General features: G+C 39.8%; 1 protein-coding gene across 2 annotated transcripts in view; it reads right to left on the reverse strand.

Annotated features, from left to right (window-relative positions):
* Positions 1–14,539, reverse strand: part of HSD17B4 (hydroxysteroid 17-beta dehydrogenase 4) — a 60,691-nt gene extending 46,152 nt beyond the window's left edge. Inside the window, exons 1-10 of one of the 2 annotated variants that reach the window (XM_027446356.3) lie at positions 14,381–14,539; positions 11,884–11,937; positions 9,239–9,346; positions 8,672–8,731; positions 7,626–7,647; positions 7,477–7,523; positions 6,633–6,717; positions 3,761–3,948; positions 1,472–1,563; positions 850–874 (exon numbers count right to left, since the gene is read on the reverse strand). In XM_027446356.3, the coding sequence (XP_027302157.2) occupies positions 850–874; positions 1,472–1,563; positions 3,761–3,948; positions 6,633–6,717; positions 7,477–7,523; positions 7,626–7,647; positions 8,672–8,731; positions 9,239–9,346; positions 11,884–11,937; positions 14,381–14,438 (739 nt within the window). In that variant the 5' untranslated portion in view covers positions 14,439–14,539. Of the gene's footprint in view, positions 1–849; positions 875–1,471; positions 1,564–3,760; positions 3,949–6,632; positions 6,718–7,476; positions 7,524–7,625; positions 7,648–8,671; positions 8,732–9,238; positions 9,347–11,883; positions 11,938–12,163; positions 12,256–14,380 lie in introns of those variants that run through there. The other variant, XM_038170576.2, reaches the window with a different exon arrangement.
* Between the last annotated feature and the right edge of the window lie 925 nt (positions 14,540–15,464).

A 15,464-nucleotide genomic window follows, 5' to 3' on the forward strand; every position in this document is an offset into this window, starting at 1 on the left:
GCTATTCCACTGCCATAAAAACATCTACAGTTAGTGAGAAATTCACAAAATCCACTTTTTTGTTCATTTTTCTTCTTCCCCCAAGTGGACAAAACACATTTTGAAAAAAGGATAAAGCACTTTTTGAATTAAATGGCCCTTCCAACTCACGATATTCATGTACACTGAAAAATCCCTTAACAGTTTAGGAAAATAATGTCAGTATTAGGGTCAACAAATGTCTTTAGGAAAGACATTTCACACAATGAATGAAGTTTTCCACCTGGTAAGCACTCAGCACTATCTGTGAATTTTCTTTACTTGCATATTTAAGCTAGTTACTGGAGTCACTCAATATTTACCTGGCATAGCTACCAGTTATTAGAAGACAAATCACTTCCAACTGTTAATGTGTATCACTAACATTTTTACAACAGTATAAACACAGGTGAAAAACATCTAAGACACAGCCTGTTTGCCAGTATGTGCTACATTTATACCATGAAAAATGGAAAGAATTGAGAAGAGGCAAAAACGTACACTTCAGACCGCCCCCCCCCAAAAAAAAAAATCTCAACTGCAGCTATAGCCTTTGATCCGAGAATTAAAGACTGGTCAGGCACATTTCCAATTACTACTAATCAGCTCAAATCATAACAGAACACCTTCTTAAGCTACCAGCTTCCTCCATGCATAGCAAAATTTGTAACTTGTATTTAAAATAAGCAATTCCCTGAGAATGCTACATCTTTGCTTATTTTCTGTGCCTAAATTAAAATGTCTTAAGCAGAGGTTAACTGCAAAGTCTGCATACTTTTGCTTGCTGTCAATTCAGAAACCAAAATCCATCTTGCAATAAAATGTACTTACACTTTCCAATCCATCCAGCTCCCACCTGTTAAGAAGAAGAAAAATCATCCACTTACCATATAACTACGCAAACTTTTCATGAGGCAAGAAAACAAAAGTATACTTCAAAACAAAATCAACATAATAAAAATTTCTGAACTGCCACTAACTGAATGTTAATAATGGAATGTGAGCAACAAAATTTTAAGAACATGACAACATATTCCACCCAATTTATGAGCTAGCAATATGACAGAAGTACCTGTGTGTTTCATAAATTATTCATCCTTCCTGCAAGTTGATTTCTGTGTTTGAATGATTTATAAAAACACAAATTTCCTTTTGAAGTTGTTGCTTTTCAAACATATAAGGTTACAATAATAATTGTAGCGATCAATCAGTATATCTGAGCTCACACCAGAATTTGATAACTTTGCTGTTATCTGACTTACCTGTCATAAACAGCACCACAAGGTGAATGTTTCTATCTGTGCTTTGAGTATGTGTTTTTTCCCATGTTAATTCAGTTTCAGCAAAAAAAGGTTAAGACTGCAGAGGCTAAAGCAAATATCAGTTTGCAGCTGGGACAGAGAAAGAGATGGGTGGCAGGAAGGAGCAGAAAAAAGAAAGAATGAAAAATTACCTCAAACAGACTGCCATTCTCCATACAGCTCTCGTGACAAAGCCAAAGAACTAATGGAGCAACATACTCTGGTTTGAAAGCATCGATCAGATCTGGAATAAATTTGAGGGGGAAAATCATAAATTAGAAATACAGTATGTTTTCATCAAACCTTGCTATATTTCCATCTTGCTGGCAACCTAAAACAAGGGCAAGCCAGACAGAAAAAAGCTTCACGGAGACTTATCTGAGCAATTTCCCTTTCAATTTGTTATGGAGTTATAAATAAGAGAATGTGAAAAGAATTGCAGCTGCTGATCTGAGAAACATCACATTTGTAAATGTCAAGGTTTCTAAGGGATATACTGGGAATTATAAGCCCCACTAAATTTATGTATCAATCGATTTCTTTGGATTTACATGGTTATGTGGCATGGAAGAAAATCTTAAAATGGAGAAATTGTCATGGACCAAAATTTGTTGTCTAGGCAGCTCTTAGCATGCATTCTACCCACTTTCTGAAAAGCATAATCGAATCTGTTTAGCTTCCTTTTTCAGCTGACAGAATACTTTTCTTTCAAAAGTAATAGATATATAACTGTAGCTGAGCTACAGGTCAGCTAGTGTTTTCAAATACACTCTCAGAGATAAGAGCTGGAAAAGTTTGGCATTACCCACACTTCCTTAACAGCAAAGGTGAAGTAACAGAAGTTTATTTTTTGAAGTTCTACAAAGGTAACAGGAAACAGAACTCCGTTTAATATTATGATTTTTAAGTACATAACAAAAGCTGTGAGGTTTTCTAAAGTACCACATTTCATGCCATCCACCAGTTAGTGTCAGAAGTTAACACTAAGTGCCATCACTAATGCTATTAATCCACTATTAAATACAGAATTAGGTGGTAAAAGTTTTTTTTTAAAAAGGAAAAAGATGCAAACTTTTGTACAACTCTAGCAAGAACAAAACTAAATACACTAAGTTGAACATACACAACTGTTGTAATACTACAGCATAGTTGCTGGCAGACATTTAAGAATGGATGACAGGGAAGTACTAACTAAGCTTCCAAGGATAATTTTACAAGACATGAAAATATTTTTGAAGCACTGGAGTCTAAAACTCTCAAGAGCATTCAAAAAACAGGATAGGGAGAGAGGGAGCCAGGTATGGAGTAAGCAATCAGAGCTGCAGTCATCTTACGGGACCTAATATCATTCGTCTTAAAATGACTGAGAAAGCAAATTAGGAGACAGTTTTATCACTTTACGTAAAAAGTCTTCGGAGAATTCCGGCTAGCAAACACCTCTTTAAACTTCAAGAGCTCTGGGCTATAAGCTCACATATGTGACACTTAGGTAAGTGCAATAAATCCATGGCACTGACAACCTATCGAGACACCAGATTTTCTGATCACTTGGACTATTTAGACCTAAAGCAGGATGCTTTACATAGGACTTAACTAGTGAAACAAAACCATGTATTCAACCTACGTATAACTATACAAAATATATTACTCTTGGCTATACTCTATGTCAGTCTGAAAAATGTAATGATTCTGCTAGCTTTGAACTTTCCCTGTCATTAGGCAAAAGAAGTAGGGCTGGGGGATGAAATAAGCTGACTAGAAGACTTTCTGAAAGCAATTTCTTTTTACAGAGTTTTCTTGCTTTGACTGCTTTTTGTTTCTCTGGTCATTTGCCAAAGAAATTAGTCACTCTATCCTAAATTTATACTTTAAACACAGCTGAATCTCATAACATACTAGTCAGTATACACATATAGTGACTTCTCAGTGCAACGCTCTATTAAAACTTGTTCAAGTACTCAAAGATACTCAAGTACTCAAAGCTGTGCAATACAGAAAAACATACTAGGTAACTCTGCTCATTATTGCATGCTGCTGATCATGGAACAAAGGAGTACACACACATGTTGTGTAAAAATGGTATTTGTAAATCAGACAATACTGGAAGTGCAGACACCCTATGCACATACATCATTCTACATCTAACAAAAACAAACAAGCCTTTTCACTACATCAGGGAGGATCTTGGAAGAGACTGTCATTAAAACGCCTTGCTACATGAAATTGCGTTTGCAAATTACAAAAATTGCTTCATATCTTATAGCAGAAAATAAGGATTCCTTAAAACAACCGATCAGTTGACAATCCAAAGACCGAAAGACAGTAAAATAATGAATTAGCAGTTTCTCAAGTGCAAAAGATTTGCATTTGCTAATAAGAAACTTAGCTGTTCTTCAATCCACTGAAAAAATGTCTGAACACATACACCTTAAATATTTCACCTTGTGGCATGACAGTCTGGGTCAGTCTGGATCCAGCAGTAGGAGCAATGGTGTTGCAGTGGATGTTGTACTTCCGGCCTTCAATTGCAATTGTGTTTGAAAGACCCAAAAGGCCAAGTTTTGCAGCACTGTAGTTGGCCTGACCAAAGTTTCCATAAATTCCAGCAGCTGAGGAAGTCATAATTATCCTTAAGGGAAAAGAAAGAGAAGTTACATGACTTCAAGTTGTTTAATTCTTCACAACAGTACTTTCCAGCTTTGGCATTTTATTTTCTGTATTCTAACAAAGTGTGGAAATAGGAATCAAAGCACTTTTTTTGGTAACAATCAGATGTCCTTTTAGTGTCTGACTGATGCAAAACACTGGACAAATCTTTAGGAGTTGTCATAGCAGAAAAAAACTGTGTGCCTGAGTTATACTGTGAAACAAGAATATACACTTGTGACAAAATTATGGCGTAGAAGAACGTATTTTCTTTTCCTGCTCTAACTGCACTTCAAATGGCGATATTAATAACAAATGACTTCAGCAGTCAGAAAAACTGACTTTATTGAAAATGGCTTCACCTTTTTATCTACCTTGTAACATACGGAAAAGCATTCTTACTGAATTCACAGAAAACTTCAAAGAATCCTAATGTGCATTAAATAAGCAAAAGAAGAAGTTCACCAAGTCTTGCCCTTTGCTGTTCCCTAACATTATGGCTGTGGAGATGACTGAACTGTTCACAAGACAGATCTGAAGTCACTGACGTTTATAGCTGTTCTGAGGCAAGATAACACTGTGCTGCATGTCTTCTTATAAAACAGAACTCAAAAGAAAAAGGAGTGTCTACACCTTCACATTTAAAAGAAGCCTTATCAGAATCACTTTGAATCTACTACAAGCCCATTGCATATCTAGGATCAAAATCTATTTCATCTTTTATTTTCACTTGCCTCACTGGCAACAACCCACTGTTCTTAATCTAATAAAGAGATATGTCTCCAGTGCTGGCTCAATATCACCAAGACATAAAAAGTTACAAAATCTATATACCAAACAGGCATTTTGCAGATGGCACACATCTATACATAAACCGCAGAAGTACAAACTACCACTGTTACCTGAGCAAATACCTAAAAGGAGCCCAGAGAAGCACATCCTAAATGGTTGCAACTCCTAGACTTTCCCCAGGTATTCTGCATGCTGATCTCTTCCCTCACCATTCTACTTTAGTTCCCTGGAATGAGAACGAATGCTAGTTTGGTCACAGAATGATAAAGAAATTAATATAGCTTTTGGCATGTGGGCACTGCCATTGAGATTAACGTAATCCCATCACTGTTTTGATAAATGCAACAAAAACAGAAAAAGTAAAGATCTGAAGTCACTTCACCCTTTCTGCTAACATACAGAAACAAACTTAGCATGTACCGTCAAAGAATCATAAAGGTTGGGAAAGACCTCAAAGATCATCTGGTCCAACCATGACCCTACCACCAATATCACCCACTAAACCATGTCCCTAAGCACCACGTCCAGCCTTTCCTTGAACACCCCCAGGGATGATTATGCCAACACCTCCCTGGGCAACCCGTCACAATGCCTGACTGCTCTTTCTGAGAAGAAATGTCTCCTCATTTCCAACCTAAACCTCCCCGGCACAACTTGAGGCCATTCCCTCTAGTCCTATCATTAGTTACCTGTGAGAAGAAGCCGAACCCCAGGTCCCCACAACTTCCTTTCAGGCAGTTGCAGAGAGCAATGAGGTCTCCCCTGAGCCTCCTCTTCTCCAGACTAAACAACCCCAGTTCCCTCAGCCACTCCCCATAGGACTTCTGCTCCAGGTCCTTCACCATCTTTGTAGCCCTTCTCTGGACACGTTCCAGGGCCTTCATGTCCTTTTGGGCCATGTGGAGGGCACAAAACTGAACACAGGACTCAAGGTGCAGCCTCACCAGAGCAGAGCAGAGAGAGTACAGAGGGACGATCACTGCCCTGGTGCTGCTGGCTGCACTGTTCCTGATACAAGCCAGGATGCTATCGGCCTTTTTGGCCACTTGGGCAAGCATCGACCAACACTCCCAGGTCCCTTCTCTCTTCACAGCTTTTGAGCCACTCTGCCGCAAGCCTGTAGTGCTGGTTGGGGTTGTTGTGCCCCAAGTGCAGGACCCAGCACTTAGCCATGTTGAACCTCATCCCATTGGCCTCTGCCAACTGACCCAACCTGTCTAGGTCCCTCTGCAAGGTCTTGCTACCCTGCGGCAGATCAACACATCCCCCCACCTTGATGTTGTCTGCAAACTTACTGAGGGTACACTCAATTCCCCCATCCAAGTCATCAACAAAGACGTTAACAAGGATGGGCCCCAACACTGACCCCTGGGGAACACCACTGCTGACTGGTCACCAGCTGGATTCCACTCTGTTCACCACCACTCTCTGGGCCTGGCAACATGCCACGACTTCTAAGTCAAATACCTTTTCCCAAAGGGAAATAAAAAAAAACCAAGCCCTTAAGACCCACAAGCAGAAGTGTATGCACCTGTAATCTGTATAAAGAGCAGGAGAAGAACCTCTCAGATTTGCAGTAACAGGCATGTAAGACACATTTCTAGTGAGTAATAATGAAATTAAGTGTTATTTTTATAACCCTACAGCTCCTGACTGGGATTTCACCATCTACGTGGACATAACCTGTAAAAGTGGATGGGGCAGGAGGACAGAACTGAAAGTGCTGACACATGTGGACTGATTTTCGTTTAACCCCAGTGACCCTGAAAGAAAAAGATGCAAAACTCCTTTTTTAATGTAAAGACATGCATCAGACTGCTACATCTTACTGAAAAAAAAAAAAAAGGAAAAAAAAAAAGACATTTAAATTTTTACCTGCCAAACTTCTGATTTTTCATATGATTCCATGCAGCTCGGGTGACAAGGAAGGATCCCCTCAAATGAATTCTATGAATTATATCTAGGAACAAGTTAATTGTAATTTAATATACCCAGGATTTTGTCTGCACATTTGAAATACAACATTTGTTTCTTCTTGACAAAAACCGCACTCTCTTCACATACTGAAACTGCGACTAGAAAGGCTAGTTTTGTTTTCTTTTTTAAAGACCATTTTGAAGTGTTTGTCTGAACACACACTGACCACCCCTTCCTCCTCTTGGGATGGAGATCTGTAATAGAATTTACAAGCATCCAAAATTCCTGCCCTTGAACAGAGTCAAGAAAGGCCTACAAAAGCTACGCCCTTTTTAAAGAAGACTACTCTACTAGTTTATCCGCACCTACCAACTCACTGGAGGTTGCCCGTGCTCTCTTCTGTCTCTTGGCACGTGAGTTTTCTTTCCTCTGTTTTTAGTTCTGGGTCTTTCAACCCTGTTTAGCATTCAGTCAGTGCTGGTGCTAGGAATGCATTCTGTTCACAAAAACTGTACTGTGTTTCTCACATGGCTCTTTTTTCTATTTCACTCAGCAACTAGAAGGGCAACTAGGGCCTTTCTTTCCCTTGAGAAACTCACCCACCTACCACGCATTGCAGCACAGATCTGGTTTGCAAGCTGAACACAAGACAAGTGAACACAAGCATGTTATAACTAAGCTCTCAAGGCAAAAATAATTCTCTGATCTGGCAGAGACAGCCTTCCCACTCTTTTCTTGCCTGAACAAACATGTACCTTCCATGTTTCACACATTAAGTTAATTTCACAGTTTATCAACTCACCCCAATCTTCATCACTTATCCGAACAAAAGACCGGTCTCTTAGAATTCTAAAAAACATAATCAGGAGAACCAAAATGGAAGATGAAATAGTGTTTACACAAAAGTAACATCCCACAATCATACAGGAAGATATTTTCATGTTTACTTACCCAGCATTATTTATAACAATATCTGAAAAGAGGAAAAAAAAAAGAAAAAGAAAACTTAGTGAATATGCTGACAAAATACAAGGTTACTTCAATTTTTCTCCCAGCTCTATAAAATACATAGAGACAAACATAATACTGCACTCATGCATTATTTTACTCATCTATACTACAGCTCCTTGTTCTGTTTAGGCAAACTCTACCACCGGACAACGATTAAGACTAAATGCCTAGGTACAGGCAAGTCTCAGCTTACTGACAGAAAAAAGCCAGATAAAGAAGTCGAGAAGTGATGTCTTCCTAGGAACACAATACTTGCAGGATGCAGCCATCCTACTCTGTTTTGCAGGTTGCTTTGTATTTCACTGCACTCCAGATTATGCAGTTTGTGCCACCATCTTTGTTGAAGCGAATCTCAAAAGTTGGAATCACTAGAGGTGTACAGACACTAAAAAATCTGAACCATAACCTTTTATCGCATTTTTAATTTGAATTTTCTTGGCTTTTATCACATATAATATTAGCCATTTAAGCATAAAAAACTACATAAATTTCACAGTTAAGGAGTGGTAATCATATGCAAAAGAGGAACTTTACTTGGTGGATGAAATAACTCAGGCATGGCTGTTTGTTGTTGTTGTTTTTTTCCTTTTTTGTGTTAGAGCATTTTGATTTTCACATATGCAAAGAGCTTCCCAAACATGTCAGAGCCTATCTGACTCTCCTGCTCAATTATTTATCTTAATTTTATGTAATTAGTTATAATAATTGATGAGCTCTGTGCTTTGATACAGAAATTGTTAAACATTACTTCAGTATCAAAATTCTGCAGGGCAGAATTTTATATTAAGCTTTAAAATTTGCTAAAAAGTAACAGGAGAGAAAAGCTGCCTATTCAGATTTAAAGCAGCAAGTCCCTGCAATCTAATGAAATCAAGGGCTTGTAAGTACAGAGCAACTGCTATGATGCTGTATTTCATACACTTGTTAACTACTGTTTATAATGCTGCTGCACTTGCAAACAAGTTGTAAGAATTAAGCAACTGTACCTATCCTCCCAAAAGCCTCAAGTGCTGACTTCACAAGCTTTTCACCATCTTCCACTGAATCTATAAGAAAAAAGCATAAATTTAAGTAAATCCAACATTAAACATCAAGGACATTAATATGTTTTCTTAGCTTTGTGGAATTACGTATTGTGTACAACCCCAACATAAAATAAATTTAGTCACCAAATGCATATGGCCTAAAGCAAACTCCATTCAGTAAGTCTAAATGCTGCAATGTTTGGCACTGCAAGAAAAACAAGAAGCCAAACAAGTCAGAACAGTCCATTTGCATTTTGCCTCTGGTAACTGCAGCTGGACACTTCTTCAGTAATCCAATACCGAGATAGTGTATGAAAGAAAAGGTTATTAATAGAAGATTATGAATTAGGAAACCCTTTATGAACTTGCTTTTAGCATCTCTGCTTCCTTGCTCCAACTTACGATTCACCTATTTAGTTTATATGATATTGGCAAGCTAGCAGTAGTCCTTTATTAAGCAGTGTTAGCTTTTCGTTTAAGATGCCCACTATAGCTAAAGCATTAAAGTAGTCTGGAAGAATAACATACCATAATTGGGTACTGCTTTCCCTCCTTTTGCTCTGATTTCATTGACAACTTTGTCGGCAGCTGAGGAGCTCTTGCCATATCCCTTGAAGTCACCTCCAAGATCATTCACTGTGCATCACAAAGAAATATTTTTTTAATCATTAATCTTTCTTGTCTCTGATTATCTCATTATCACACTACAAGTTTTAAGAAGTATGCATAAAATCTGGAGCATCTGGATCCTGCTGAAAATTTCAGACAACTAGAGAAGAACAGTAGGTCATGTTATTGTTTGTTTGTTTTTAAAAAAAAGTAGTATGATATACACTATTATTTAAAAAAAATAACATGAAACAACTTTCGATTTTTTTCCCCACCATGCACATAGCTTATTTTCCTTGCCCAAGCTACCCCTCTAACTGTGTCACTGTATTTTAGAGATTGAGATATCGTACTAATTATAGGTGATTAATTCTGGTCTCCCATCAAACTGCCAAAGCTACTGCATGAACTGTAAACAGGACTGGGAAGACTTTCTGCCTGCTTAATAGAGTAGCCAGTGTTACAGGTAAACTTCACTATAGAACAGATCAAGAGATCTAAACAAAGGGAGAAGAGCTCCGCTGGAACTTCAGATCCTGATCTTTTAGGGACAAGAGGGCCACTTGACACAGAGAGCTGCTTTGTTTGCAGACTGCTCTACATAATGGGGCACACATGTCATTAACAGCAGCTGCACTGTACCAACACCATAGATTGCTGCATTTACATGTCACAAAAGTTCACAGAATTCATTAGGGAAAGAAAAAAAAAAAAACCTGCACATTACATTTGGTCAAAGAACTTCAAAAAAAAAAAAACAGATTATTTCAACAGGTTTAATACGAATTTTTAAGAAAACTTGAAATGAATATGGATTGACATGACTGTCTTTTGCTACGGTGAACTCCAGCTTCATACCTTCCAAGTCCTCAAGCACCAGGCTATAGTGAAATTCAATTCTTGTGAGTCTGCTGTATCATCACAAAATACATGTTGTGCTTTGTTTTTTCTCCTTAATTCTGCATATAAAGAGGAACATGGCTTGCAGAACACGTGACAAAATCTTTCCCTATTACTCAAACCAAAAAGGTCTTATCTAGAATCCTGTATTAAGTTTTGTGTACAGTACTTCAGGCAAGATGTGGAAACACTGGAGAAAATCCAAGTGAGTGAAAGAGTCTTCCAAAGCCCAGGAGAAGTCAGCTACGGAAAGAATTTATAAAAAAAAAAAAAAAGTGCAATACTTGAAGCCGAAAGAAAGAATAGAGAACATGCTAACAGCTAACATTGTCATGTACATTACCGAACCGATGCAAAAGAGAAAGGAAATAAAACCTCCAAGCTAAATAGATCATCTCAAATGCATGCAGTCAGAATCATGAGAACAGAATAAAAATAAATAAATACAAGCATGTAAAGGAAATAGAGGAATAGCAAAGCACTCCTCTATGAGCTGAAGAGGTGCAATTTCCCGAGGGAGACAAGAAGTTTCCCTTACAGACAGTCAATTCTTATCTTACTGATTTACGTATTATGCAATAGGGCCATAGGGAAAGGGCCATATGAGTATAGCCAGGCAACGTAATACGAATGATCTCTCAGATCATTCTGGAAAGTCAGAACAGTATTAACTGCACAGAAACAATACAATTAAACATTTTGGCTACTTTAGTGACCTAATGCTTGTTAGATAAGAACTAGAGATGAAGTACTCATATTCCCAGTAAATAAGATACATATCAAAAGTAGAAATTACCAAAAAAAAAAAAATTTTTAAGTTGTCTACAGAAAGACTTCTCATTTTTAATCAAGAAAGGAAAATTAATATTTTTTATGAAAATTTATTGTAAATTTATTGTAAATTGAGATTGGGATGTTTATCTGAAAGCTGCAGAAATCAGCAAGTTCTTGCCCATACTCAAGAAAGTCTGCTTAAGCTTTTAATCTTGAACTCAGCAACAATACCTGAACAAATTCCCCTCACAGCCAGTGAGATGGTACTGGCTCACTTCTGGAGAGTGCCCAAGAACATAGCTTAACCTTCAGAATTGTGACACAGCACTTTACAGAACTAACGAAAGCTGAAGCAAATAACTACGAAACCATTAGGAATCCTCAACTGAGAGCTATACAGTACTGTCGTTGACGGCCCTTGTGCGATGCTCTGCAAAAAAGAAACAGTGCAGTGCACTTTCACAGTATTTTGTTTTCTGGGGGGTAACTTATACTGCACTACCTTCTGACGTATTTACTCTCCTGGGAGAAGGCAGAAGAAGACACACATTCACACTTCTGAATGGTCATATTAAAAGTTTATGAACAGTACTCACCTGAAATTATACCCTTTGTCTACAACTCACAGTAAAGACTGGTATATATGGATGAAATACAAGTCAGGGCGATTATCTGACTCAAACTTTTTTCAACGATAGTAAGCTCTTGGACAATCTCAGGTAACTTGTTTCATAATAAAGCATTGAAGCAAAATTTAAATTGCATCAGATAAGACAGAAAATTATTGTATAACAAAGGTTACTGTTAGAAAGGGCACAGATTATTGAACAACAGCCATGTAAAAAGGTAAAGGTTAGTATCTCGATCGAGTTTGTTAAGATAAAACTTACCAACCACTGAAGCTCCTCTTTCAGCAAAAGCGAGTGCATAAGCTCTGCCCAAACCTAGTTTAAAAATAATTATAAAAATAAAGTTTAAAAAGAGTTAAATTTTGGAAACAAAATAAAATGCATGAACAAAGATGCACCAAATCAACATAAGAATCCTGCAGGTTTTAAGTAAAATTCCATTTCCCCCTGGAGTAGTTGCACAAAAAGCTGAAAAGCAGATCAGCAGATAAATTCTTGACAGAACCTCCAGTTAAGAGAAAAAAAAATTGCCCATGCTTACTTTTTGTTACTGCACTCAGAAGAACCATCAGGGAAAGCTACCTGCCGCTGTCTTTGTGTTTGTGACAGAAAAATATATTGGTAAAGCAGAAAATTTAATGTCTTGACACAGCTTTGCAGGAGGGGATGTTTCAAGTTAATTAATTACATTCCAAGTGAATAAGACACTTTCCTGGTTAAAGTTAGTCTTTGAGATTTGAAGAAGAAACTTACAAAACAACAAAAAATAATTAACTGTGACAGAAGATGTAGTGACAAAATTCCTCCGAGTATTTCAGTACAAAGGAATCACCTAGTACCACAGCTACCCAAACACATACATAGTTTACCTACTGTAACAGTAGAATGTAATTTTTACCTCACATACACAAGCAAGACTTTTGCACCTTTATTCTGATTTACATTCTAGGTGTGTTAAACACTAGTTACTTGCAGTAACAAACCATTTACTCACACAGATATTATTCACTGAATCAGTCAAAAATCACTATTGAAATTCACGATGAAGATTTCAAACTAAGATTTGAATGATCAAAAGATGATAAAAAACAAAACCAGAAAAAGGTTTCTCATGTATTTCTCAATAGTAGCTATTTGTCCCTCCCCAACACATTCAATGCCATTTCTCAAAGGAAAAAAAAAAGAACGTCAGAACTGTTTAGACTGTTTTGAAATACACTAAACTCACAACACCAATTTTGAACTTTCCTTAAGGCTCCTGTGAGCCTCTGCAAGGGATAGTAACACTTGAGGTGCGTGTACTGCTTGATATAAACAAGGCCCCAAAAGAAAACTTTTTTTTGAAAAGCCAAATGATTGAGGTTTACAGATCCAGGTAATGTGCCAGTGCTCTCAACTGGCAAAGCTCATCTCAAAATAAAATATATATAAATAAATATGTAGTTTGAATTGCAGAAACAATGACAGTGCTGCATTACAGGCAAGTACAATGTATTCTTCATAGGCGATTTGCCCAAAGTGAAAGCTATCGTATTTTTAGATGCCTGTCTATGCAAAAACAGGTCTCACTTTGAAACAAAGGGATCAGCAATACAAATAAATTCCCAGCTCTCATGTGTTCACTGACATTCAAAAAAAAGTCAACAAGCAATGCTATTAGCGGTATATACTAACTACCATGTTGTAAACTAGATGGAAGCAAACTAATAACTAACATGAAGTTAACAGAGCTTCCCTTTATTTAATCACCTATTCGTCAAAAAAAAATTGCTGTGAAATAAGACATACAACGACAGTTTTCTCTATCAACAAACCATTTTCGATCAGCCTAAAACTAGAAATGCAAGGGTGTAAGGGTCACGATAGCCATGCTTATGACAAGCGATTTTTGCCCCATGTGCTGGTTTCTGGAAGTTTTGTTATTGACACAGGTTTTTGTTTATTTGTTTCGCTATTACCTAAGAAATTAACATCTACTTCAGTAACATTTGCTGTCTAGCAAGAAGCACATCAGTACAGGTCCGGGAAAAGCAGAAAAGCATCACACAAAAACCTGGCCTCAATGTCTCTTGAGGAGAAAGCGACAAGTATCGGCCAAGTGACACCCAAGTGACATGAATCTGACCACTCAGTGCTTTCCACAGAATTCCTCATTCCTCATCCACAAGACATGTGGTGCACAGGGACATGGTTTAGGGGGTGGTAGGGGGTGGCTGGACCAGATGATCTGGGAGGTCTTTCCCAGCCCTAATGGTTCCCTATCAGTTTGGGGCCCAGAAACGAGTTCTTGGTATGTGCTCACAGCTCCACAAAGGCATAAAAAAAAAAAAAAAAAAAAAAAAAAAGGGAGGAGTTCACTGTGGAAACACAGCGTGCCCTCGGAGGGTTGTGGAAAACAACCAAAACTCCTCCAGCAGCTGAGAACCACCCCAAACTTCGCACTCCCAGATGGCCATCACGGAGCTGCCCGGGTCAAGGCGCGGCTCTCGGGGCAGCCGCACGCCCCCGAGCTCCCCTCCCGGCCGGGGAGCGGCCAGCGGGCCACCAACATCGGGACGGGACGGGACGGGACGGGACCGCAGCCCCCCGGGCAGCCCAGGCACCTGCCGCCGCCGCCCCGCTCCCTCCCTCCCTCCCCGCCTCAGCTCAACGCGCTGCTCACGCCCGGAGCCGCTCGCACACAGCCGCGGCCGGGCCCTCGGCAGGGCCCCGGGAGCCCCCCGCTGCCACCAGCAACGCCCCCGGGGCCGCCGCTCACCTCCTCCGGCGCCGGTGACCAGCACCACCCGGCCGTCAAACCGCAGCCCCGCCGCCATGGCGCTGCGCTGCGCTGCCCGCACCCGCCGCCGGGACGGCCCCGCTGCGGGCAGGGCTCGGGGACGGGGATGGGGCCGGAGGGGGCGGTGTCGGAGGGGGCGGGGGAACCAGGCCGCCGCCGCCTTCTGGGAAATGTAGGCAACGGCGGGGGTGCTTCAGATCGAAAAATAAAGTGGAATAGATCACGTTTTTTTCTCCCAGATGTGCTCAGTGTGTGTGTGTGTCTCTTGTCCTGGCACTAGGCACCACTGGAAAGAGCCTGGCGCTGTCCTCTTTGCTCTTTCCCTTCAGGTATTTCACAGAATCACAGAATTTCTAGGTTGGAAGAGACCTCAGGATCATCGAGTCCAACCTCTGACCTAACACTAACAGTCCCCACTAAACCATATCGCTAAGCTCTACATCTAAACGTCTTTTAAAAACTTCCAGGGATGGTGACTCCACCACCTCCCTGGGCAGCCCATTCCAATGTCTAACAACCCATTCGGTAAAGAAGTTCTTCCTAATATCCAGCCTAAATCTCCCCTGGTGCAACTTTGACCCATTCCCCCTCGTCCTGTCACCAGGCACATGGGAGAACAGACCAATGGACATCTCCCTTGGCCTTCTCTTCTCCAAGCTGAACAGTCCCCACTCTCCCAATCTTCCCTCACAGGTGATGCACTCCAGTCCCTCCATCATCTTTATAGCCCTTCACTGGACTCTCTCCCATATATCCATGTTCCTTACACTAAGGTGCCCAGAACTGGACCCATCGCTCCAACGGTGGCCACACCAGTGCTGCGTAGAGGGGAAGGATCACCTCCTTCCACCCGGTGGTAATGCTTAGCCTAATGAAGCCCAGGATACCATTAGCTTTCTTAGTGCCAAGGGCACACACTGTCTGCTCATGATTAATTACATGTCCACCAGGACCCCTAGAGCCTTTTCTGCTAAGCTGCCTTCCAGAAGGGTAGCCCCCAGCATAAAATTATTAGGGTTGGAAAAGACCTCCAAGATCAGCTGGTGCATCCATCACTTTACTA

Source organism: Anas platyrhynchos, chromosome Z (assembly GCF_047663525.1).
Source record: "Anas platyrhynchos isolate ZD024472 breed Pekin duck chromosome Z, IASCAAS_PekinDuck_T2T, whole genome shotgun sequence".
Classification (NCBI taxonomy): Eukaryota; Metazoa; Chordata; class Aves; order Anseriformes; family Anatidae; genus Anas; species Anas platyrhynchos.